The sequence below is a fragment of the Dermacentor albipictus genome, chromosome 8 (genome assembly GCF_038994185.2).
Source record: "Dermacentor albipictus isolate Rhodes 1998 colony chromosome 8, USDA_Dalb.pri_finalv2, whole genome shotgun sequence".
Lineage (NCBI taxonomy): Eukaryota > Metazoa > Arthropoda > Arachnida > Ixodida > Ixodidae > Dermacentor > Dermacentor albipictus.
The window spans coordinates 114591875-114616114 of record NC_091828.1 but is presented as its reverse complement, the minus strand read 5'-3'; the positions used below and the strand labels follow the sequence as shown (position 1 = coordinate 114616114).

General features: G+C 45.7%; 2 protein-coding genes across 4 annotated transcripts; one reads left to right on the top strand and one right to left on the bottom strand.

Moving 5' to 3' along the window:
• Nucleotides 1–470: 470 nt before the first annotated feature.
• Nubp1 (NUBP iron-sulfur cluster assembly factor 1) lies at nucleotides 471–13853 on the top strand. The gene is made up of 11 exons (XM_065454151.1): nucleotides 471–628; nucleotides 737–841; nucleotides 1132–1268; nucleotides 2978–3046; nucleotides 3465–3497; nucleotides 4430–4517; nucleotides 6528–6682; nucleotides 9021–9131; nucleotides 10464–10566; nucleotides 11572–11655; nucleotides 13173–13853. Exons 1-11 carry the CDS (start codon nucleotides 598–600, stop codon nucleotides 13196–13198), a joined length of 942 nt encoding a protein of 313 aa, XP_065310223.1. The 5' UTR covers nucleotides 471–597; the 3' UTR covers nucleotides 13199–13853.
• Nucleotides 13854–15621: 1768 nt separating this feature from the next.
• Nucleotides 15622–24096, bottom strand: LOC135920095 (RNA-binding protein with serine-rich domain 1-B-like). Of its 3 annotated transcripts, none has more exons than XM_065454157.1 (9): nucleotides 23987–24096; nucleotides 23725–23770; nucleotides 23453–23569; nucleotides 22746–22883; nucleotides 22469–22501; nucleotides 20873–21174; nucleotides 19826–19979; nucleotides 18361–18390; nucleotides 15622–16009 (listed from the first exon to the last, which is right to left on the bottom strand). In XM_065454157.1, coding segments are annotated over exons 2-9 (894 nt in total). In that variant the 5' UTR covers nucleotides 23727–23770; nucleotides 23987–24096; the 3' UTR covers nucleotides 15622–15891. The 3 variants fall into 3 exon arrangements, with proteins under 3 accessions (XP_065310229.1, XP_065310230.1, XP_065310231.1); XM_065454158.1 differs by lacking the exon at nucleotides 23987–24096 and adding an exon at nucleotides 23838–23939; XM_065454159.1 differs by lacking the exon at nucleotides 22469–22501.
• Nucleotides 24097–24240: the final 144 nt, after the last annotated feature.

Sequence of the window (24240 nt, the reverse complement as noted above, 5' to 3'; positions counted from 1 at the left end):
AACCGACAAGAGCTCCATTAGCTCGGCGCAAAGCGGTAATACGGGAATTCGCATGTCGTCACTTGAATCCGCATACGTTAGCTTGCATATAGTGAAGCAATGCTAGAAAAATGAATACAAGGGAAAAAAGCACGAACGCGAGGTTCTGGCAGTAATGGCATAGAATAAAGAGCGTGATGGCTCCAACTGCTACGTCGTTACGGAGCTTTTCATCAGGGCTGGCAGGGAACACTTGCCACAGTGCAGTTTCGTTAGAAAAGTCAATAAAAAATGGCAGACAGCAGACATGAATTCGCGTAAGCACAGAGAATTTTATTGTATGCCGCATACGTGCTTATGCGATGTCTTTTCGTGCCGATTATCAAGAACCACCAGCTCGGCCCAGCCAAGTCATCACTACTAGAGAGAGGAAAAGGAATGAGGTCGCGGTGACAAGACCATAGAATAAAGAACCTACAAGACTGCACCAAGGTATCGCACAAGGCAAGCGCGTACTGCAACACACGACGCTAAATTTGTCGAGAACGCAAGACATGTTACAACGTGAGCAAGACACCCGGCCAGGGATAGCCAATTCGATCCAGCAAATAAACAAGCATGGCCGACGTTCCCGCAAACGCACCGGCAAGTGAGTATTTTTTACCAAGTTCTTCGTCCTAGTGTTTGCTAACAATATGAAGTCTCGTCGGGTTTCTGCGCTCGCATGCAACGGAATGCATCCGGATCGTTCTTGTAGGCTGCCCAGGCACGGGAAGTAACTTGGCCGGCAAGGCAGCGTCGTGCGCAGGATGCCCCAATCAACGCCTCTGCGCGTCAGGCGAAACTAGGGGACCTGACCCAGGCAAGTATTCGTGTCCTGTATTGCCTGTAACAACTGTTTAAAACCGGATGATGCAGTGTTCTATTTAAACTGGCAAACGGGTGCGCCGCTTGGTACAATGTTGCGCTTTGTTGACCACTCTCCTTCCGTCGCGGAGTTTGCTCCGACTTCTATCGTGAGAACAGAAATGAGAATCTAGGTTGGAGGAACTTATTTCTTGCACTCCGTCAAGACTGTGCGAAGAAGCTGGTAGGGTTGTGAACAAGGAATAATAAAAAAAAACGTTTCGCTTCTCTTTTTTGGGGTTTCAGACGTTGCCGTGATTGCTCAACGCCTGTCAACGGTAAAGCACATAGTTCTAGTTCTCTCGGGCAAAGGGGGCGTCGGAAAGAGCAGCGTCACTTCCCTCCTGGCCAGTGGACTGGCTCTCTCGGAAAAGGAACCTAATGTAAGTAGTGGCCACAGTTCTCCTCAATGGTGTACGGTCTGCATTTATCCTCGAATGTAAACGCGCGGGAAATGCCCGTTGCTTCGTGCCAAAGAAAGTCTGGATAGGACTTAGCACCAATCTCTTGAACGTACAGTGATAATCGCTAAGTGATGGTAGAGAGAATGAGATCCTTGGCTGTAGCTGTCATGGGAGATATACTAACTAGTTCCGCTGGCTATCCTTAATGTCAGAATGAAAGTTGTAGGAGATTGTAGGACCCCTCTTGTTTTTTCAGCAACTTGCTGTTCGCTGGAAAGGAAATGGTCGAACAGTGCCAAAGTGTGCCGTTTGGTGAATGCTTGGAATTGGAGAGAACTGAGCAAAATATGGGACAAAATACCGGACGAAAAAGTGGTGGTGTCCTAGATTTCGTTCCTTAGTTTGTGCTCGAGACTAGGTAATGGCATAGTATTAAACAAGGCCAGCATTGCATTCTAAAGGAACCAAAGACTCAATGTGAGCTTTTCAAACATCTTTGGACCAAAAGGGCACAAATAAGCGTAAGTACTTGGAAATTTGTGATGTAGCAACATGCCGGCTCATTGGTTTGGGTCAAAATTTAAGAAGCAAGGCTTTGCCCTTAATCTTCTCAGCTGTAGCCAGTATTTTCCTGCCAAATAAGTGTGAGTGGAGTCATGTAAGAAATACTAAACCCAGCTAAGCTAACCTAGTATTGCTTCTTAGTTTACTTTGAAGAGAACATAATGCTATGCAAACTTAGATATTTGTGTAGCTTATCATGCAAGCTGAATGCACCATTAAGGAGCAAGCTCTTAATTTCTTGCCAAGATTAACCACCTGGGTGACCAAACTTATACGCCTGTCACATGGCAAGATTTAATGTCATTCGAATCGAATGGCATTCGATGCATCGAATGCTATTCGGTCTTTTGCGGTGCTACACAGTAAAATATAATGGCATTCACAAATGAGAGCAATGATGACCTAGAACAAAATTTGTGAAATTCAAAGAAATTTTGTGCCTATTAAACGCGTTTAAGAACTTTTGCGAGTACTTTTAAAATGGATGAAAACATTTTTACCCCAATTATTCACAACTAAAAGCACTTTGATCAACACATCCAATATGGCCGACCGCCGCAACAGACTCCTGATGCGAAGAGTAATAGCGCTTGAGCACAGCCCATGGTGAAAATATCATCGCGGCAAAAGTAATTATTCCTTTTTATGTCTAAAAAAATGTCTTCTGTCTTTGCTGATGCATGCATTATTTTTTCATGTTACATGTCGCTGTTGTCTATCTGGGGTCAAGAGTATGCATTTGGTTCGAAATCGAATGCGCATGAGTTACTTTAACTCATTCGATGGCAAATGCCATTCGATTCGAATGACACTAAATATTCCTGGTGACTTCAGTAGCTGACAGTAAGGCACCTCTTGCTAGGAGTGCTTGCACTACTTCCAGCTTGGTACACGATAGTAAAAGCTGTGGTACGTTCATATAGAAACCCGCTTGAGAAATGTTGCCTTTGACAGGACATGGCAGATGTAGGCTGAATGCTAGCATGGCTCACCAACTTTTGTTGCCATCTGCATCGTTATACGTACCCTATCGTCGATTAAAACAAGCTGACATTGATTGGCCTTTGAGCTTTTTTTGTTTTGGTCTGTTGTTTCTGCTATGAAGTTATGTTTCTGCATTTAAGGTCGCAGTCTTGGATGTCGACATCTGCGGCCCATCGCAGCCGAGAATATTGGGCCTTGATGGCGAACAGGTCAGTGTCCTTGTCTCTTCCTTTCATTTAGACGTTGCCAATGATATCAAGTTCTATAAATAGCGTCCACAAGTGACCTTGCAAACCCAGAAACACAAATTTCTTTGTATGTCAATTGCACTGTTTTTTTTTTAATTCTCCCTGCGTTCTTTTGTACACTTGACTGATAGCATCCTTTACCTTTGGGTCCTCTAATTCTAAAGCTTCCTTATATTGTTCATTCACTGTGCTTACAAAATAGCTGCATCGTCCTGCTTCACAGTGTGTGTTGTAGTTCTGTCACATTCCTTACACTTTGCGGAGAATGTTAGAGAACATGTTGCTCATGTGGTGAGAATTTTCACATGCCTTTTCAATACCAGCAAACTTCTGGAGCATGCCTGTGTGTACCTAAGATGTCCTTCCTTGTTCGCTTTAGGTCCACCAGAGTGCTTCTGGCTGGTCTCCAGTGGTAAGTTTCGAAGTGATATTATGCATGTTTTCAAACCATGTGGATCGGTTTGCCTGGCTCAGCATGCTTGGACTTCAGGCACTAGCTTCTGGGGAGATGCATTGGGCTTCGTACCATTGTGGACCGTTACGCTGTTTTCGGCTTGGCAATTCAGCAAACCGCAGTCATGTGGTTACCCTTTCTGAAATGCAAAACAGCAGCCATGGTTCGAAAAGCCATAGTACAAACAAGCAGCGACTGGAATCACCTTCCCATCTCCATCGCTGGTACCCATGATTCTGCCACCTTCAAAAGGCTTTAAATGGTGCTCTGACAAGTGCTTCTCTCTGTCAATCTCTCACGCCCTGAGAGTATGCAGGTATAAATTAATAATAGGCCACTGAACCTCTAAAGTGAGAAAGGGTCAGGTCAGTGGCAGGCTCCTCCCCTTTACCGTCCCCCACCAAAGCAGTGGCAGATCTGGGAAAGTGAGTTCACAGTTACCGCTGGTTCCCACTTCCAGAGAGTTCTTATGGTCAAACAAATCCCTCTGGCACCATTCACTTCGCTGTTAACAAAGGTTTAAATGCATGTAGTGTATGCTGCAGGAAGGGGATATGCAGACTTCACTGTACTTTGTAAGGATCCTTTTCCTCGAATGTATTTATTTATTACCTGTTGGGAGGAGTGGTAGCCTGTACTGGAACATGAACTACGAGCCTGTGACTGAGGGAATAAAGAATGGAAAATGATGACTATTGTCACAAAATACAGCTGCTAGAGTGACAAGTGATCTTCTTCTGTGGACTTCTTTGTTCACAACATTGCTTGTGCCACGCATGTCCCGTTTTGACCCTTCGCCCTACTCTTGTGGTTAGGCTGTGCAATTATATGTTGCAACCAATGTTCTAACTTACAAGTTTTTTTTTTTTTTGTTCTTTCTTCACTTCCAGTACATGGAGGACAACCTGTCACTCATATCTGTCGGCTTCCTCACTGCTCCTGAGGATGCAGTCATCTGGAGAGGACCTCGCAAGAATGGTATTGCAGTGGTGTCATTTTGCCGTGAGGCTTGACAGTTCTGTTTTGACGCAGCAGAGAGCCAAATCACCATTGGTGTTTTCGGTTCTTTCGTGATCACTTCTTTGTTGTTGCCCATGCGAGGGTTGCTCCGTCTATGCTGCCATCTCATCCTCTGTTGTGTGAATGCTAGCTGCGGATTGATCCGATTCATGTCACACGTACATGACCGATTCGTTCGCGATTGCGTCCATCATGTGAATCCAGCCTAATGCATATCGGGGCACCTAAAAGGTTTCATTAGGAGGTTTTGGTTGACAAATTACTCTTCTGCCTGCAGAGACTTTAGTAAATGGTCCTATACACCACGACGGTTTGGTGACTTTGGCTTTGCTCAGCATGAGGCCCTGGGTTCAATTCCTTCCCACAACAGATGCATATTGGTAAGGCACTGTGCTTCGGATGCACGTTGCAGGAGCCCAGGTGGCCGAAGTTCACCGAGAGGCCCCTGTTAGGGCCTTTCTCATTGTCCACATGTTGCTTTAGGATGTTCAACCCTGTAATGCAATTGCAGACGGTCCTGCAGACGCTCAGGCAAACACAAAGAGCAGACGAGGGAAGTTGTTGAACACAAGTTGCCAAGCAGTACCGAGCGCAGTGTAGTATGTTTGGCTCCTTTAGAGGCAAAGTGCAATGAAATTGTGGACCGCATAAGAAGCCTTGTTTTATGTAGTGTGAATACGGCACAGTCTTCCTGCAAAATTTTATGGTTGAATTACAAGTGGACGAATAACTGTCAGCTACTGAAATTGAAAAAAAATCCGTACTGAAACGGGAAGAAAACATAGTAATAGTAAATCTAGTAAAAAAGATATGATGCAGAGCTCACAACGTTGAGAACCAGCATCGGACCTCCAAGATTAGGCGGCTCTTGCAATGCACCGAAAAACTTGGAGGCCATGGTCTGGCGTTTGCAAGTTATGGCCTAATTACCAAGCACACACGTTGTATGATTAGGTGCCGTTTAATTGCTGTTAATAAGAAAATTGGATGGTTATTGCCAAGATTGCTTTGAGATAGTGGACAGGGCGACTTTTCTTTTATGCGAAGCATATTACGAGGGCTCAACCCAGCTCCTCAGGCGCGGCGGTGACCATGAAATCACGTGACACCGTGACGTCACGACAGAGGAGAACCGGCGCTCCAACTCCCGCCGTCGCTCGCGGCGTCGCGCCCCGCATCGGACGCGGTGCGCGTCGAGCAACGCAGCGTTCGGCGCGACAACGAAATGTGCGCCTGAGCAAGCGCCGCACGCCTGAGCCGACGTTATGCGAAGCATATTACGAGGGCTCAACCCAGCTCCTCAGGCGCGGCGGTGACCATGAAATCACGTGACACCGTGACGTCACGACAGAGGAGAACCGGCGCTCCAACTCCCGCCGTCGCTCGCGGCGTCGCGCCCCGCATCGGACGCGGTGCGCGTCGAGCAACGCAGCGTTCGGCGCGACAACGAAATGTGCGCCTGAGCAAGCGCCGCACGCCTGAGCCGACGCCGACGACACCGGCTTTTCTGCGACACGAGCTCCTTAACGCTGTCGCGTTAAAATAAAGGCTAGTATGCTTCGCATCCTGGGCTTAACCTTAGCTAAGCCACAGCCATTCTTTTCATCTGCACCCAATCTTTAGAGTTGCAGAAATATATATCATGGTGACATTACCATTACGAGTTTTTTCCCCAGATTTTCAAACCAATCTGCACATTTATGTGCTCAATTAGCAAAGTTGCTTTCATCAATATTTTCATCATCGATCTTAGACAGGTAAAAAAAGTTGATAGACTCAGTAAAAAAATAAATCTGCATTTACAGTCAGAAATTCTTAACCTGTTTTTTTTTTTTAACTCCAAAGAACCTCATCAAATTCAGTGCAATGCATGCCTAACGAAGCAGTTTCTCAATTTCCACGTATTTAGATGGGGGCACCCAGTCTAAGGCTTTCTCTTAAGCATAGTTGATCTCTATGCGACTTTAGGGATGATAAAGCAGTTCCTTCGAGATGTGGACTGGGGTGACCTCGACTATCTGCTGGTGGACACACCGCCGGGAACCTCCGACGAGCACCTCAGCTTGGCGCAGTATCTCAAGGACTGCAACCTTGACGGCGTCGTACTGGTCACAACACCACAGGTTGGAGCTTTGAAACTCTCAAGGGAACTTGTTCAGTGAGGCAGAAACTTTGGCTGCTGCGTGTAGCATGGCCGAGAAATTTGTAGGACCGGCGTTTGGACAAAGCACTAGAAATAAGACTCGCACAATTGAATAGCACGTGTACGAGTTTATTGTTTCTTGCTTTGCAACTTGTACAGGCTCAAAAATAACAACAACGAAAGCTAGATTAATGTTTTTTATTTGGCATAGAGTTGACATGTTATGAGAGATTGACGTAATAGTTCTGCGGAAACCCGCAAGGTGGAGAGAAGTAATTAATGAAGGGAAAAATCAGACATCCACCAGTTCGTAGCCATTGCTATGAAGGAAACCCATATGGGTTTCTCGAAAGAAAAGCCTCACAGTTGAAGCAAAATTCGTCCTGGTCGAGGACCCGAACCCGACACCGCCGCCTTTCCGGGGCAGCCACTCTACCATCTGAGCTAACCAGGCGGCTAGCAGATAGCAGGGCGAAGTCGAACTTGTCGACAACACGAAGCAAAGGCAAGAGTTTGACTTAATAGTTCTGCGGAAACCCGCAAGGTGGAGAGAAGTAATTAATGAAGGGAAAAATCAGACATCCACCCGTTTGTAGCCATTGCTACGAAGTAAACCCTTACGGGTTTGTGCCTGTATAAAATTGCTAGCCAAGAGACAATCCACTAATTCCAGCCAGTGCAGTGTCTCTCATTCCGTGTGGTTCATATAAGCGCTTGTTCTACAATTTATCAACTATGGCGAAGGAAACTCGGTGCTGCTGCGGCTGCTTAGTATAGAGCAGTACAATGAATAACATGCTGTAACATAACTGAGTAACTACTGTAACTGAGTGACACACTGTAGAATCAAAGCGAGCTCACACTCTGTTGGTGCTCGAGGACACACGCAAACCGGGAACCGTAACTTGAGCCACCATAATTTGCAACACTGCTGCCTGTTGGTAGCCGATTCCAAAAGGTTTTTGTAGTCTAGATTCTTGCTTTGATGTAAGCATCTGCTTAGGGGGGAAGAAAAAGAAAGCAACCTTGTTGAAAGTATGAAAGACAATATCCAAGATATCCTGCCAATAAGCCCTGCGTAAACTATCATTGGTAAACAGTTTTAGTTTCAGCTGCACTATGTGCCACACTCCTTTAACAATTAGGTTGTGGTGTCATCTTTATTTCAAAATTTACGCTGTAGTGTCATTTATAAGAAATGCAAAGCGCTAACAAACATTCGTAATGTATGGCTTTTACTTTCTGGCAGCAGCTGTGGCTTGCACTGCATGCTGTTCAATCTTGAAGGCCACGCAGAACTAGTGCAGCCTCTTTTGTTTTAGCCTAAAAGCCTGGAAAATCGAGAATGTATCATGAAAATGGCAGCCACTAGTCATGAATACTCCTCTCTCAAAGCATTGCGACACAAAAGTAAAGCAAATACACATGTTACTTTAGAACTAAGAGGCCAAAGAGCGCATTTAAACTACTTGATAAATCCCCAGCAGGTGGCACTCACTTAGCTCGCACTGCCATTCTGTCGCAAGAGCTGCATGTGGAACCGTCCACGTTCGTAGTGCATGCTACGCAAGCTCATAGATTTAGCTCACGAAGTAGTTCTGTACGTTCTGCATATGCACTCACACAAAATGCTCCTCTGCACGTGAAACTGTCTGGTGAACTAGGTTGGCTATGCCGATCATATTGGAGTTAATTAGCAGCACATGGGCTGCTGAAGTTTTGTTCTGGGAAGAAAAAAAGTCGAGGCCCATTCCACCCTGTGAAGGTGGTTGGACAGCGAAGCTGTGGGGGTACCACCACCTACGATATGGCGACGAGACAAGCAGTAACCACTGGCAAATGTTCTTTGTATTACTGTGATATCGGGGCTATGGGCCATTGCATTTTTTGCTTGCTTACGGGAGGTATGAGCCATTGCTTCCGCAGGTATGAGCCATTGATGATCAGTTTTCAACCTGTTCTCTATGAAGCATTTTTTGCTTTCTTAGGGGTGTGTGAGCCATTGCTGATGATGATAGTTTTTGCTCGCGCTTTTCTGTCCGCAGAAACGATTGTGTTGTTGGGGGGTAGTGGCGTGAGCCATTGCTGATGGTGATTGTTTTTGCTCATATTTTTCTGTCCGTGGAAACAATTGTGCCGTTGGGGGTACCGTACAAGAAATGGCCCTTGCCTATAGCTGAGGGCTGGTGTGTGAAAGGAAAGCTCTGGCACAAAGGCTGTTGGCTGTGTGAGGGTTTGCTGCAATGTGTCAAAAAGTCTTGACAGTTTATAATGCGTGAAGTTTCTAGTGGGTGATGAGTGATTTCTCTATCCTTCAGGAGGTGTCACTACAAGATGTCCGCAAGCAGGCAGGCTTCTGCCGCAAGATGGGCCTGAGAATCTTGGGCGTTCTCGAAAACATGCGTGGCTTTGTCTGCCCCAAATGCCAGGTGAGTTGGTTGAATGGCCAGTCATATGGGTGGGTTCTGTCATCATGTGCTTTAAGCTAACCCTGCTTACAAGTGCACATGATATTGTGGGGTGCTGTTTTCAGACTTGTAGATGTTCTGTGCTATTTATTGGTTGTCAGAACAGCAAAATATAAACCAGCGTTGGGTCCGCAGGCAGGAGTGTGTTGGTCGAGGCAGCAACCAAACTCTGTGATCTGGCATGGACAGCAGGTACCAGTGCAGGCACATACCAAATACAAGGCCGCAATACAGCCTAGTACTAAGGAGAGCTACTGTTTGTACATAAAGCACGTACCAAAGCAAGCAGGTACCAAATGTAAGGCAGGTACCAGAAATCACCCAACCTTCATTGCTGGTCACAAACGGCTTCATGAAGTTGCCAAATAGTTAGTGTAGGGATAGGGTTTAGAAGGCTTGTGTTAGCTTCAACCATGGCTTCAATCGTGGGCTTGAGGGCATGTCCTCACCATAAGTATGTGTCTATAACCCGCTTGTGCATATGACCTGCACCCCCAACTACAACCTCAAGTAAAGGAGCAACAAAAAGGTAAAGCTAGTATCCACAATGACTTGCACGCAAACTGACTTGCAAACGCAACCCAATGCGTTCATCTGCACAAAGCAAGCCTCCGGAAACGTGTGTTCGGTCATCATCACTTTTGCAACTGCTCACTGTTCAAACATGGCATATCAGCTCACAGATTCACTTGCACTGCGGTGAAGCAACCCCTCAAAGCAAGATTCATACTTTCATTATCTTACGCTCTCACCAACACTCTGCTTTTAAATTTCTTGAAATTTTTTTTGCACAAGGATTATATGCATGGAAGTATAGTGTACATCCCCAGAGTTTATTAGGCCGTCAGTTCAGTGACCCACGCACAATTTTTTAGAAAGTATCTCAGTAGTACCAGCTGTGGATGTATGCTCCATCCCACCTACTCCGTCAAGTGCAGTGAAGGCCAGGGCTCGTGTCAGCAGACTTGTAACAACAGGCGGCTGCATGTTTCGGAGAAGGGAAAACAGCTTGTGTCGCTGAACCTTTTACTATGTTTCCTTCAGTCGCCATTGCTCAGAAAGAGATCAGAAGCAGACAGTGGAAGAGCCCCCTCTCTTGTTCTCTTTCTTCGTTGGTTGATGCAACACATATACTATTTGGCTACGCAGCTCGAAGCTGGCGAGCTACAGGTGCCGTGGAGTTTGTTGTGAATGAGCAACTTGGCATTGTGGCAAGTGTGAAGGTTGCGCGAGTGGTTTTTAAAGTCTGTGTTGAGGCAATATAATAACTTCCTGGTGTTGTCATTATTACAGGTGCGCAGCGAAATCTTCCCTCCCAGCACCGGAGGTGCAGCTGCCCTATGTGAAGAATTAGACTTGCCTTTTCTCGGGTCACTGCCCCTTGACCCACAAATTGGTGAGGAGAAATGATGTTTTGGGATCAGCCATTTTGCACAGCCGGTCATAAAATTGGACTGAAACACTGAGAATTTTTGTTCATTAGCTCAAACTTTGCTTTGGCCTCTTCTTGACAAACTATGCATTAGTGGGCCTTTGTTTAGGTGTCAGTAAAAGAACCGCAGAGGTGTATGTGTGTCTTTTTTTAATATATCTGACCGATTCCTGGACATGAAAGCTTTAAAGCAGGCTGCTATAGGAAACAGAGGGGAGGCTTTGATTGCTTCTAAACATGGGTATAACTGACACATTGAACCAGACTTAAGCTGAACACCAGTCCATGTGCATAGTGTTCTTGAGCCACAATGCTTTTATGGTGTACAGTTTAACCAGTGTTCTTGTGCTTAAAGCAATGTTGAGCGGAACTTAGAGGTCAATTACACTACGGTTTTCGATAGTGATCTGTTTTTGTAGTATCTTTAACACAGCTGTGAGGGAATGCATCTGAAGATTTAGTTCTCTGTGTTGCAATGGTTCTGAGAACATAATTTCACTTCTGCATCTGTGCTCACAACAGAACGCAACCCAAACAGAAAATGCTTAAGTTTGTCGTCTGCTTGGTGTTCCTTTGCAGGTGCTTCTTTGTTTATTATCCCAATGTGTGCCAACTAACCCATGGAAGACAGAGTCCCAACTCTGTCTCTTCAGTTGTTTTCACACTGATTAATAACTATGCAGCGAGCCCAGTTTAGCATTGTTGTAGTCCACTGTTATCTTGCCCTGTACTTTGACCGGAACTGATCTTGAAGCGCTCCTGATCACAAGACCAAGGCTGTACTGGCAGCATTGGTGTTCCGGTCTCATTTCTTTTGCCTATGCTCCCCTGACAAGAGACCACTGTTTTCCACATTTCATGTCAATTTTGTTTCTCGTGTGTCGGGGCGTGACAGCTGCCTCTCCTGACTGCTTTGTTGAAATCGAAAGCAAAGCACCTGTTGCCGATTTACTGCTATTGTTTTTGCAGCCAAGGCCTGCGATGAGGGAAAATTGTTCCTGCGAGAGCATCCCGATTCTCCAGCAGCAGTTGCGTGCACGGAGATAGTTCAGAGTAAGGCAGCCAACATTTTCTTTTCTTTAGTGATTTCATACCTCAGAGAAGTGCATCATCAACAGAACATGCAGTCACTTCCTGGGTATGGTTCTGTTGCGGGCATTGTAGTCCGAGCCCGTGTATTACGGTGTTCTCGGCACATTTTCCTGTTTCATTTGATTGCATTCTCGGGTTATGTAAACGTGATATGTTTGTTATCAAGCACTTCAGGCAAACAAAATTCCTTGATCACTCGGACTGCAGGTGGTATACCATTTAAGATGTAATTACAGCTTTAATTAGTAGTGTACATAAATATTCTGTCTGGATAGTTTCATAATTTTACTGGCATCGTTGTACTGTCTGCATAAATCCAAACGCCAACAATTTGGAAACCATACTCCAATGTGAGGTTCTGTTTCCAGGTTCTCCTGCCTTCGTAAGAGTAGCTTAATTCAGACTCCAAAACGTACATTCGGGACTGCTCCATGCTTACAAACTGGTCACAGAGTGATTACATGTCACACATCCATGTAATCAAGCCTAACAAGCATTCTGGTTGGTTATTTCCTGTTTGCGTTTCAGACTATGATGATGATGTGAATGACCAGAAATTGAAAGAAGCTAGTGTTAGTAAAACATCATTTGAATCACTCGTATAACTTTTGGTGCTTGTTGTATCCACTGTATGTTCCGGTGCAGCGACCCCACTCGCCTATCCCTTAAAGGCGTTGTTTTAAGAGCATTCAGATTCACTAAGGTGACGAACACAATCTCTGACATGTGGAGCCCCACAATATAAAGCGATATGCTCCGATATTGTGTTCGTATCGCTTCCTTGCCTTTTTGTGGAGTGTCACATGCAAGCTAGCCCTACGAGCACGATACTAGGATGTTTGAACTTTAGAGGAACCTTTAGCTCAGGGCCGATTCCTATGCCACCTATTCAAATACATATAAAACATAGAAATGCTTTTATAAGACAGCCTCTGGACAGATTTTAATTAAATTTTTTGCTTTTGAGACATAAATTTAAATTCTAGTGACTGCTGCAAACAGAAAATTGATTTAGGGTGTGGATTTTTTACAAAATTTGCATATCAGTGGTGTGTCTTAGAGCGATGTGTAATACATCAATTTTGTCACCATTAGATGTTCTATTAGGTGCAGTTTATAGAATTGTGATATCGTTTTTCATTGTCAAGTTAGAAAGTTGTAAATGTCATAGTCTCATTTCCATAAATTTTTCAACAATTCCTATAAAAATAATCCAAGGCCTAAATAAAAGCTTTGCTTCCTACAGTGACCAGATTTTAACGTTTTCTTTTAAATCCAGCAAGCTTTATCAAATTTGGTGCAGTGGTTGCCCAGAAAAATTGTTTCTCTGTTCCAATGTATTTAGATAGAAGCTTTTGAGCTAAAGCTTCCTCTTAACGCATTTTCTTCCTTTAGGGCTTTGGAAGGTGTCCCATCTCAAGTGCTGCACTTGTTTTCCTGAAGTGACGCTGACATGTTGTTTGTAATTTCTTTGACAGAGCTTTCCACTGTCCTGACAAGCTGACTCGGCCAAGCTTCAGCAGCAACTACCTGACCGTGATATCAGAAGCTGTACTGTACGGCAGTTGTGTGCCTACAGCGCAGATATTTTGCTGATGTTCACAAAGACCTGTAGCAACGATAAGATAAACACTCGGAATTTCATAGGCAATAGTGACAAACATTTAGGATGAACTTAGTAGACAATTGTAAGTTTTCGACAAATCAAGTTTACCATTTGATGTGTTTTACCATTTTTATGGTATGAATTGATTGTCAATACAGTGCACTTCAGCTTTGATAGAACGTAACGGAATTTGATTGTTATAACCTTATGTTATTATTTTATCTAAGCCAATTTTATTCGCATTCGGTATACTACTTATAAAACTACGCCCATTGTTATAGCCGGTAAATGTCATAGGTCGCATTATTGTAAGTGGACTGCTCTGTATAGTTGCAAAGCGTCAAAGACCGTTTGATATCTTGAATGCAGCATGACTAAGCACATGCCTGGAAAGTTGAGCTGCAGCACTTCGTAGTGCACGGCAGGCCAGCCCCCCAAAGGAAATGTGTTGGCGCATTTTGTGAATACATGTAAATTTGTAGAATACATTTCACGGCATATTTTCTTTCTGTACATCGCTGGATATACAATTAAAGTACTCAGTTCACACCCACCTAATGTCTGTTTTAATTCTCGCGTCACATAAATACATGATGCCTCCCCCCCACCCACCCCGCGTGCCATATTGAACACCTAGATGAGTGAAAGATGAGCGCCGAAAGATCGAACATTGAGTGATTTGTGTCTACCAGAGTCAGATCATTGTTTTCGCGATGTTCTACAAAGTACACAGGGCTGCGTACCGCGTTTAGCTGCGTACCACGAAACGTATGCACAGTACGCAATCTTGAGTAAAGCACGTGCTCTTCTAATAACAGCTTTTCGTTCCGGGTGCGAGTCGCTCACTTCTTGTGCTTCAACATATGGTCTAGCTCGGTCTTGACGAACTGACGTACGGTCGGGTCCGGTATCTTGGCGACCGCTTCCGCAGCGCGCGCCCCGCCGTCCTTGTAGAATTCCACCAAGTCTTCGGCGTACTCCAACCACACGCAGTTCGAGCAGCCGCTTCCGCAGCACTGGTCCTTTTCGGGAGGTACCGGCGGCTCCGCTGTCGAACCGTTCGCGGACCCTTCGCCACGCGATTTGCGGTTGCTCGCGGCGACGGCAGAGGTCGTACTTCTGTTCGCCGACGTCGTCGGGTCATCGTGGTCGTTGCGACAGTCGCTGTAGAGGCGCCGAGATCTCGCACGGCCGGCAAGGGGACGCGGTCGCAGCCCCGCAGTCGACAGTGTCGCGCGATGCGAGGAATTCGCTACCGTTTCTACGAGTACGCCGGTGGCGAGCTTCAACATCGCCGTCAGCTGGAGCCGAGCGAAGCAGACATCGTCGTCTGCACCAACCGCACGACACTCGTCTGCTTCTACTACGCTTCTAACGTCATTTCGACGTCCTTGTCGACGTGAAAATAAGCGAGTGATAGTTGCGACGGTAGACGTGAAAATAAGTTCACACCGTGTGCCCAATATTGCGCCCAAATGGAAATTCCCGTAGTCCTCACTTTTGCATGCATTCAAACGGTGATGTAAACTAACCAGAAACGTCAAGGTGCTTGAATCACGAACTAGAGCTTGTAGTAAGCAAGAACGTCAACCCGAGATGTCGGGCATGGAGCTTGCGTACCTTTCAGGCGTCGGACCCCAGGCCAGAAACGGAAGGCAGCACAGCCTGAATTGTCCTTAGAATTCCTTCACTCCCCAAAACATTCGAAAGGTGAAAGCAGATTCGATCTCTAGTGTGAAAACAACGTGCATTTGTGTGCTACACTGTTGTACTGGTTCCGACGGTGACCTTGCACCAGTCAACGTTATGAAATGGCAAAACCAGTTAAGACACGCAATTTAGCCTTCTTCACATCACTATTTCGCTTTAACCACCAGATTATGAAACAGTAACATGTGAGCGTGATCCAAGCATATAGCCTTAATTCATTTCCAAGGTGTATCATTCTTTATATTTCATGGAAATTCTTATCCCAAAGGTGGCTGAAAGCAAAGTACTTAACATGCCTAACACATTTGCAAAAAAGAAAAAAAAAGTTTTGAAATTATTTTGCATTTGTACCAACTGCCAATACCTGCGTTAGTGCGGCAACCCGAGCACAGGCAGCTGGTATTCCATTCTAATAAACCAGATACACAAGTCACAGCAAAATGGGTGGTGAAAGGATGTTTTTAATGACTTGCAAGCATGTTGCAATTCGTTTTCACATGGCTTTACATGGCATTTTACTAATACGTTTATCTTAACTTCCCCAGTGGACAATCAATCATCCAGTCTTTGAAGCAACAAACTTCTGAAACTGTGCAGGCATGAATGCTATATGAACACAACATCAAGAACTTTATTTACAGGCATCACTGCAAATCTACCCAATATTTCCAATGCTAGACAGTGTACAACACATGATCAGGGAATGAAGTACTCAAATGACCTCAACAAGATGCACAGCAGACCAAATTAACAGTGCCATGAAGTAGTTCACTATATACTTTACAGGCAAGGAAATGTCCAGCTTATAGAGAAATGACGGCAGGTGGTAGTCGTGGTTACAATGAATGCCAAAGCAGCGAGGCCTTCGATGAAAGTGGCGGTCAACGTGAAGAGCTGGAGCTCGAGCGTGCGTGGCGTCGGGGTCCACCACCTGTGCCGGCTGGAGACCGCGATCTTCGCGACGGTCTTGGTGAGCGATGTCGACCTGATGGAGGACTCCTGAAATGCGGCAACGACAGTTCATTATTTGAGCAGGGTGAACGAAAACTCGAGTCGCTGCAAATGGTGTGGACCTAAACTGGCAGCTGCAGGTCATCCAGACACGGCACTTTCACCTTGCCGCTTTCAATGATTATCCTTAATTACTTATCCTCAGCAGGCCCCATCAGAAATTGTAAACCGCTGACTGTGAAGAATTTTACCATAAGCATTCATCGAATTAGTTCATTATTAGAGAGAGATATAAGAAACGGAAATGACACATTTCCATGCTGCCAAATTCAAGGCCAACATAGACACCGTTCCCCCTTTGCCTTAACTAGCATCCGTAAGCAACGTGTCTTTCCTGCCTTCTCTCGCACTGGAGCAGAATACGTCAGGAGCCCCGCATTCACCCTTTCTTTGCTCTCTCTGCGTTTGCTGCTGCACGAAGCACTTTCAGTGATGGTTTTGCGTGACTTTCTGAAACGGCTGAAATTTGATGTGAAACTTAAGCCATTTTCAGACCATGTAGTGGTTTGGTACTGTTGCCTTTGTTCATAGGCACAGGTCCGGTTATATGGTAACTGCACTAGATGGCCACATAGGCATGGCAACTCGCACAGGTGAGCACAAAGCAACCATGAATGTCTGTCAAGCTCTGTAACATATAATTTTCTGGCTAAAACTCTGCACTTTTCGAAGAGTCCTGGTTGTACAAACAAGCTGCTTATTTGTTCCTTTGACCTCAGGGGCACAGCTTCCGCAAGAAAAGTTCACCTTCATCGGGTTAACAACACTCGCATGTAACAATGAGCAGATGCTGCACTGTGAACTTTTGCATATGTTCCATAGTAAAATAAAACGCTTACTACTACAGTGAAACCTCATTAAACCGTAGTTTGTAAGGAGCTCGGAAGAAGTATGTACTAAACGGAAGTACCGCTTAACTGAAATAGCGCGAGACCACCCACTTGCCTTTTGTGCCAGCCCCCATCTTTACGGTAAACACCCGCACGAGGTTGACATAACGTGCAGCAAGTGCCACTGTCGGGCCTGAATCGTCCATACTTTCGTTTTCCGTGTAATCCTCATCACTGTCGTTAGGCGATACTATGGCAATAACAGAGGTTTTGCAACGATGGCAAAAAGCTGAACCTCGTAGCCAACATATTTTCGTGGTCCCTCTCTCGTGCCATCACAGACTTCTTCGCCTTTTGAAAGGGTGGCTGTTGATTTATTGGGCCATTTTCACCAAAGTCGGACTGTGGGAACCGATACGTTCTTACGTTAATCGACTTTGCGACTCATTATCCAGATGCTGTGGCACTCCCCGCAATCGAAGCAGTTCATGTTGCAAAAACGCCGATCGAAATCTTTTCTTGCGTCGACTTGCCAAAAGAAATAGTCACTGACCAAGGAGCAAGCTTTACCTCAAAATTGATGAAAGAGGTTAGTCAACTACTCTCAGCGAAGCTACTCAAGACGACACCCTGCCTTGCGATGGCGAATGGTCTCGTCGATGTTCGATAGCACGACCGATGTCCAATTTTTCTTCTATGCTGAGCACCTGGTTTCTGTCCTAGCTTGCACGACGCTACAACACGAGCCACAACATTCTCCGACTCTGGCACGGCACCGAAATGATCATGATGTGGCTTCACCCTTCCAAGCGCCCTCTGCGTTTGCGCTTGGAATTTGACTTTACTACTTTTAAAACGAAACTACTGTTTAAGCGGGTACGGTTTAAAGAGGCTTTATTGTACACTGTTCCCATCCCACGTAATTGGCTATAACATTTACACCTGGCTACTGGGAGTTTTCACTGCAAAGGAATGTGCGAAATCTAGGAACATTCAACCATTGTTCGTGAGAGGGTGGAAGAGAGACAAGAGGGGCACATGAGGCTGGCGATGGGATGCGACGAAGGCGTGCCGGGCTGGGTGAGCAGCACAAAGGCGGGTGCGACAAAACGGCTCCCCCCCTTTCCCTCCCTCGACCATTTAACATTTTTTCCCCCTTTTGGCACACAACCAGTAGCCAGATTTAATTGTTATAACCGATAATGCGGTACGGGAGCTTGTAGTAAGCAGTTTATTTTACTGCAGAACACATACAAAAGTTCACGGTGCATTGGCTGCTCATAAGATCCAATATATAGTTAAAAGCGGTATCGTTATAAAAGGCTTCAACTGTACTAGGATGTGACCATAGCTCTATATTTTGCGAAAATGGCTTTTCATTATTCAACAAATATTCGATTCTACGAGTGCCTCAATTCTGGCACTATTCGATACCATCTCAATGATTACTGTACTCGCACATGCCTGTCAGCAAGAAGTTAGCACTGCTTTGTGAAAGCATGGACTCACCGGCCTGAACGTCCCCTTGGTGGAGGTGACCTGCGTGCAATGAAATATATATTCAATGTATGGCCCACACGATGTTCTGAAAGTTGTAATTCAACAGTTGAGTGCCATTAACTGTAAGGTTTATTTCTAACAAAAGATTCTGCTGAGCCCATTATGCACAAGGTATCTTTTTTCTGTGTGAGCTGAAAGTTGACGTCGATGCTTTTATAGTTACAATTAAATGCACTTACAACATATATTTATTCTGCATTGCTCTTACACTGACAATTTGCAAGCAGGAGCCAATGTTTCGATAACTGGACTTGTCTTTTTCAAAGTGACATATGCTTTCCTTGGCACAGTATATATAGGTGGTTCTTCTAAAGGGCAAAGGGGTAAGGCGGGTGGGTGAGGCAACGACCGAGAGTGTAGAGTTCAAAAGAAAGGTGTGCTATTCAACGTCGGTGGAGGAATGTGAGGTAGCGCCGTGTGTCAGCTGGTTTACATGTCGCTGTAGACCCCAGTCGCCAACTGGCTAACCCATGGCGCTACTTCACATTTCTCCACCAATGTTGAATAGCACACTTTCTTTTCAAATCTACACCCTCGCTGCTAAGAGACCCTCTGTTGTTGCCTCGCCTGCCTGCCGTACCCCCTGTCACTTTTAGTAGAACCACCTGTATATACTCTGCCAAGGAAACAAAGCAAGTTGCCTTGAAAAAGACAAGTTTACTTGTTGAAATCTTGGCTCCTGCTTTCACCTTGTTCTAGTTTTGCTCATTGTAGGGTGAAGTCGAAATTTGCCAACAACTCGAAGCAAAGGCAAGAGTTTGACGTAATAGTTCTGCGGAAACCCGCAAGGTGGAGAGAATTAATAAAGGGAAAATCAGACATCCACCTGTTCGTAGCGACTTCGCCCTACCATCTGCTAGCCGCCTGGTTAGCTCAGATGGTAGAGCGGCTGTTCCGGAAAGGTGGTGGTCCCGGGTTCGAGTCCCGGACCAGGACGAATATATCTTCAACTGTGAGGCTTTTTTTTCGAGGAACTCGTATGGGTTTCATTTGTAGCAATCGCTACGAACGGGTGGATGTCTGATTTTCCCTTTATTAATTACTTCTGTCCACCTTGTTGGTTTCCACATAACTATTACGTCAGGATGGACTCATATTTGAAGGCACACTAAAAGGTACAAGAATTGTGATTCATTTTTGGTGCTTCAATTCTTTTTGAAGCTTGCTGATTTTTGGCATTATTCGAGCCCCCAAACCAAGATTGCTTTATAATTAATATTTTCAATGGTTTTCCCGCTGCTGTTAATGCTGCCATGTTTGTGACAGATGATTGTCAGGTTATACTTATCACGATGCACAAGTTTAATTCAAACACATAAAACAAAAAATGTCAGGGGTGGTTTAGGGCCTTTTAAAGGCTATTTTTCACTTCATCAACACAATCCCATTTGGCCAAGACAAAAGTATGACAGACCTCCGTGGACGTGACCTCGGTGGGGATGATCTTCTCCAGTGCGGAGGCGGCGCAGGGGGTCGTCTTGGAGGCATGGGGGGGCTGGGCCGCCTCGGAGGCACGGGTCGTGGCAGCAAGACTGATGCTGCTGTCACCTCCTGACCATCAATCTGACCTATAATGCAGACAGCGGGAGAAAAGAAAAAAAAAGGACAAATGTCACTGCGAAAAACTCCAAGTGACATCGCTATGTTTATGCTAGATATTCATCTTAGCAGCCAAATGCATTGTGCGTCTCTGGAGAACTTTAAACCCTCTGAGTGCAGCCCGCACATGCGGCATCAATACTGAGAACAGCACCACGGCGACGCCAACATGCCTCGGGTGTCTGCATAATTGCCATCACACACACACACACACACACACACACACACGCACGCACGCACGCACGCACGCACGCACACACACACACACACACACACACACACACACACACACACACACACACACACACACACACAAAAAGCTGAAGGCAGGTTGAAACCTAAACAATTTTATCATGGCCTCGAAGTGACATCATGGGCTGCTAATATGGACAAACCAATAGTACAGCACTGCAAATTATTTCTGCTTTGAATCCACGAAAATGCATTCAGCGTTCCACCAGGAGCGCTACCTTGATGCTGCTGCACACAAAATTGAGAAGAGCGATGGTGGTACATGTGAACCGAAAATAAAATCTATACCCAAGGAGGCGACTGCAGATCAAGAAGCCTGTAACGCCCAACGCATCATATATACAAGCGTCAAAGTTCTGATGAGAGTGGAAAGCTCCGTGCACAGCCTACAGTAGAGTTTCTAATATTCTGGAGAGAGTCTTTAGTTGTGGACAGTCCAGCAGAACGATTACACTACACTAATTTCACAACTTGAATAGTTTTTCACTGTTCGTTTCTTGCAAGTGAACTCTTGATGGCCAAAAATAAAGCAACAAGTTCTTCCCATTTTCCTTGATATGGAACTATGTTTGGCCGTCACAGATCAAGACCACGGGAAATGCGCGCTCACCCCCGTCCATGTGGCGCATGGCCCGCTCGGCATCTGCGGGGTTTTCAAACTCAATGTAGGCGAACCCCCGCGACAGGTGGCTGTGGGTCCGATCCGGAGGTAGCTCGACGCTCTTCACCGCGCCGTAGCAGCCAAAGATCTCTAGCAGGTGGTCACGGGTCACATTGCGAGTCAGTCGACCCACGTGAATCTTGCACGGGCGGGGCGGCGATGGCGTCCGCTTGCGCCTGCTGCTGCTGGAAGTGGTTGCGTTGGTGGTGCCACCTCCTCCTCCGCCACCGCCACGAGCTCCGCTTGCCGACCTGCACATTCCACGACAAGAGCAGACATGACGAGGCGACAATGCAATAAGAAACACATTTGTCGAGCGAGCGATGCGACCAAGCTTGAGCAACCATGTGGCTCGAGTACAGTTGTTTTTATGTGCTATATTTTAGGGCAATGAAGACAGCACGAACAGAACAGAAAGAACAATGACCAGACAACATATGGACGTCACAAGAGGTCATTTGTGATGCAATCCTTGAACAATGGAAGAGTGCTAGCCAGGCATGTTTGTATTTGGATCCATATCAAAAGAAGATGATGCAGCTACGTGCAAGGCAAAATAAGAATGCTATTAGGTTTCAAGACTCCGTTAGACATGCAATTTGCACTTGCGCAAGATAGGTTTCCCTCTTTATGCAGCAGCATTTCTAGCAATCAGCAGCAATTACTAATCCTGGCAGGCTGGGCAGTAACACTAGAATGTTTCCAATTTTCCATGCAAGTGCCTTATACTACTTTGTAACAGACACTAAGCTGGTTCGTCTGCTACTAACAAAACCATGTACACTTTGCACTCTTTCTATCAAGAGATGAAATTGAAACAAAACACAATTCTTCGGAACATTCCTTGTTGGAATGTTGAGAAGGTTCACAAGACAGTCAGCATCAATACATTAATACTCATCCGCAGTAGTTGTAATAACTTCCTGGTACTAGTGTGGCTTCACACAAACAGGCTATACTAGGCCTTTTCAATATTTCGCACTTGACTGCCTGAGGCGCTGCTGTCAGCCAATGAACGTGGATGTGTGCAGCTTTCGGACAGTCGCAAACAACAAACATAAGAGATCCACAGGCTTTTTTCTTACACTACGTAGACGCATCTGGAGGACAGCAGATGACATCCGCACAACAGCAGTCTCTCAACTTGCAAAATAAATGTTCTCGAATGCCAGTGGTGCACCACTTTCACAGAAATTTTTTAGACAACTCCACCTATGGCTGACCTTTTTATATAAAAATAAATTATATAAGACTTTACGCTTTTCACAACGTACTTTCCCATTTGAAGTACAGCATTCAAGCAAACCACTGTGATGTAGGCTGTTTACACTTATTGTAGGAATGCTGCAACAAAGCCACAAATAAGGCGTGAATTACAGATAGCTTCATGTGCTGACTGCCCAACAGTCATTCAAAATTCTTAATGAATCTCGGATAAACTGAAATTGAAACTGATAAACTGAAAAAAGCTAAACACGTGAGGACGCGCACACATCACACAAAAGCATTCGCTCTTTAGCAATGAGGCATGAACGTGTACTTTACGTGGGTGCAGGAGTAGGGGCTGGCTTCGCAGGCCTGCAGCGGTCAAAGAAGCAGCGGCACGACGGTCATTAGGCAGGAAAGCACCAAAGCCCACACAGGCACATGCACGCAATGCAACAGAAACCGACGCCACACACATGATGAAACATTGACGCCAATGCAAAAGAGACAGTAGGCCGCTTGGCCACCACGCAACACGACAACATGCAGGGCATGTTTGGGCTGGCATTAGGTTACTTAACCTAGCCCAGAGTAAGTTACATGTACCGTCACTTACCTGGACACACGGTTCCGGCGCCTTCGTGGCGACACGGAAGTTGAGCGAGACGATGATGAAGATGATGACGACGAAGAGCGGGACGATTCACTGGAGGCACTTCCGCTCGAACTGCTGTCGCTGGAGCTACTGCCGCTGCTGCGAGTGCAGATAACGTGAAAGAACAGTCAGTACGGAGGAACTAGCAGAGGGGACTGCGAGCACTTGAAGCTGCACCTAATGCAGCTTCCAACTAGACCTTGTCTACTTCTGCCCACTGGTGGCACACAAACGAACAAGCGTTTCTCCATGTTCGACTGCTTGCTTCTTCAGTAGTATCACCACCACGACAATTGATAGAGAAATATCTATAGAGTTTCCACGAAATTTTACTGGAGGAAACTCTAGGGCTGCGATCGCCTCGCTACCATGGAAACGATGGTTAGTACGTGGTTTTGTCTTATCGTCGTGCTTGCCTTGCCATACATCAACATAGTTCAGAACATGCACACGTCGAAAATATTCAATTTCTTTTTTTTTCTCTCTCCATCATGACATGACGTGCGCTTAACGAAACACGTTCCAAACTTTAGTGACAAAGCCTAGATTTTTATCCCAATGTGTGCCACTGTGGGAAGTTTCCGGGCGGTACATCCTGCGACTGTGCGGAGGACAAAACCAAAGAGTTTGAAGCTGTGAGAGGAAAAAATGCGCGACAGGTTGGTTACCTGGCAGCGCTGCTTGAACGCGAGCTGCTAGTGGATGCCGTCCTGCTCTTCTTCGTTCGTTCTCGGCTTCGCTCTTTCTTGGTGTCCGCCGATCGGACACGCTTCGGGCTAGCGGCCCTGCAAAATACAGCAGCGCGTATGGGTGAATTCACAAAATCACCGAACACGCCATCGAAGAAAGCGCCGATCGAAGTAGTACTTCGGACAGAAATCTGGCACACACTGTCATATAGCCAAAAAAAGGACGTGTCACTAACACCGGCAGTACTCACATGATTGCTGCGGACTGGGGTGTCGAAAATCAGTTGCGCGCTCCGTCTGAAAAGATAGAGCATAGATAAAATTTGCAACCGAGTTACGACTTCGCAGCACAACTCAAAAAAACCTAGGCTTAGCAGAGCGTGTCGGAAGACGCCGGCTCTCCCGACAATTGTTAACTTCGCTATACGTGACATTTACGTCATGCGTTCGGGCATGCAGCTGAGATCCGCAGCGCTATTGTTACTTTGAGGGGACGATTGTGTGTAGACTCACCAGCAATCTGCTAGTTACTACGCACGAAAGAACGATAAAAAGAACACTACTCGACCGGCGCCATGGCGTCCGCTCATAGTTACTTGATCACACTTGATGGCGTGTTGATGTCGCTAAAAATATAAATGTGTTATTAAAAGAGAGAAGCTGTACTACACATTTCTAACCATAACGTAATCTATCTTGACGCAGCAAGTAACCAACTTGCCGTGTATAAAAGAGAACAAGTATTTGTAACGTCTTGTAAAATTTTC

Coding starts and splice junctions, on each gene's coding strand:
- Nubp1 (XM_065454151.1), top strand. CDS start 598: ATGGCCGACGTTCCCGCAAACGCACCGGCAA. Junction 3,498..4,429: donor CTTCTGGCTGGTCTCCAGTG/GTAAGTTTCGAA, acceptor CTTCACTTCCAG/TACATGGAGGACAACCTGTC. Junction 10,567..11,571: donor GCCCCTTGACCCACAAATTG/GTGAGGAGAAAT, acceptor TTGTTTTTGCAG/CCAAGGCCTGCGATGAGGGA.
- LOC135920095 (XM_065454157.1), bottom strand. Junction 22,884..23,452: donor CGTTCAAGCAGCGCTGCCAG/GTAACCAACCTG, acceptor CTGCACTCGCAG/CAGCGGCAGTAGCTCCAGCG. Junction 22,502..22,745: donor CGCCGGAACCGTGTGTCCAG/GTAAGTGACGGT, acceptor TGACCGCTGCAG/GCCTGCGAAGCCAGCCCCTA.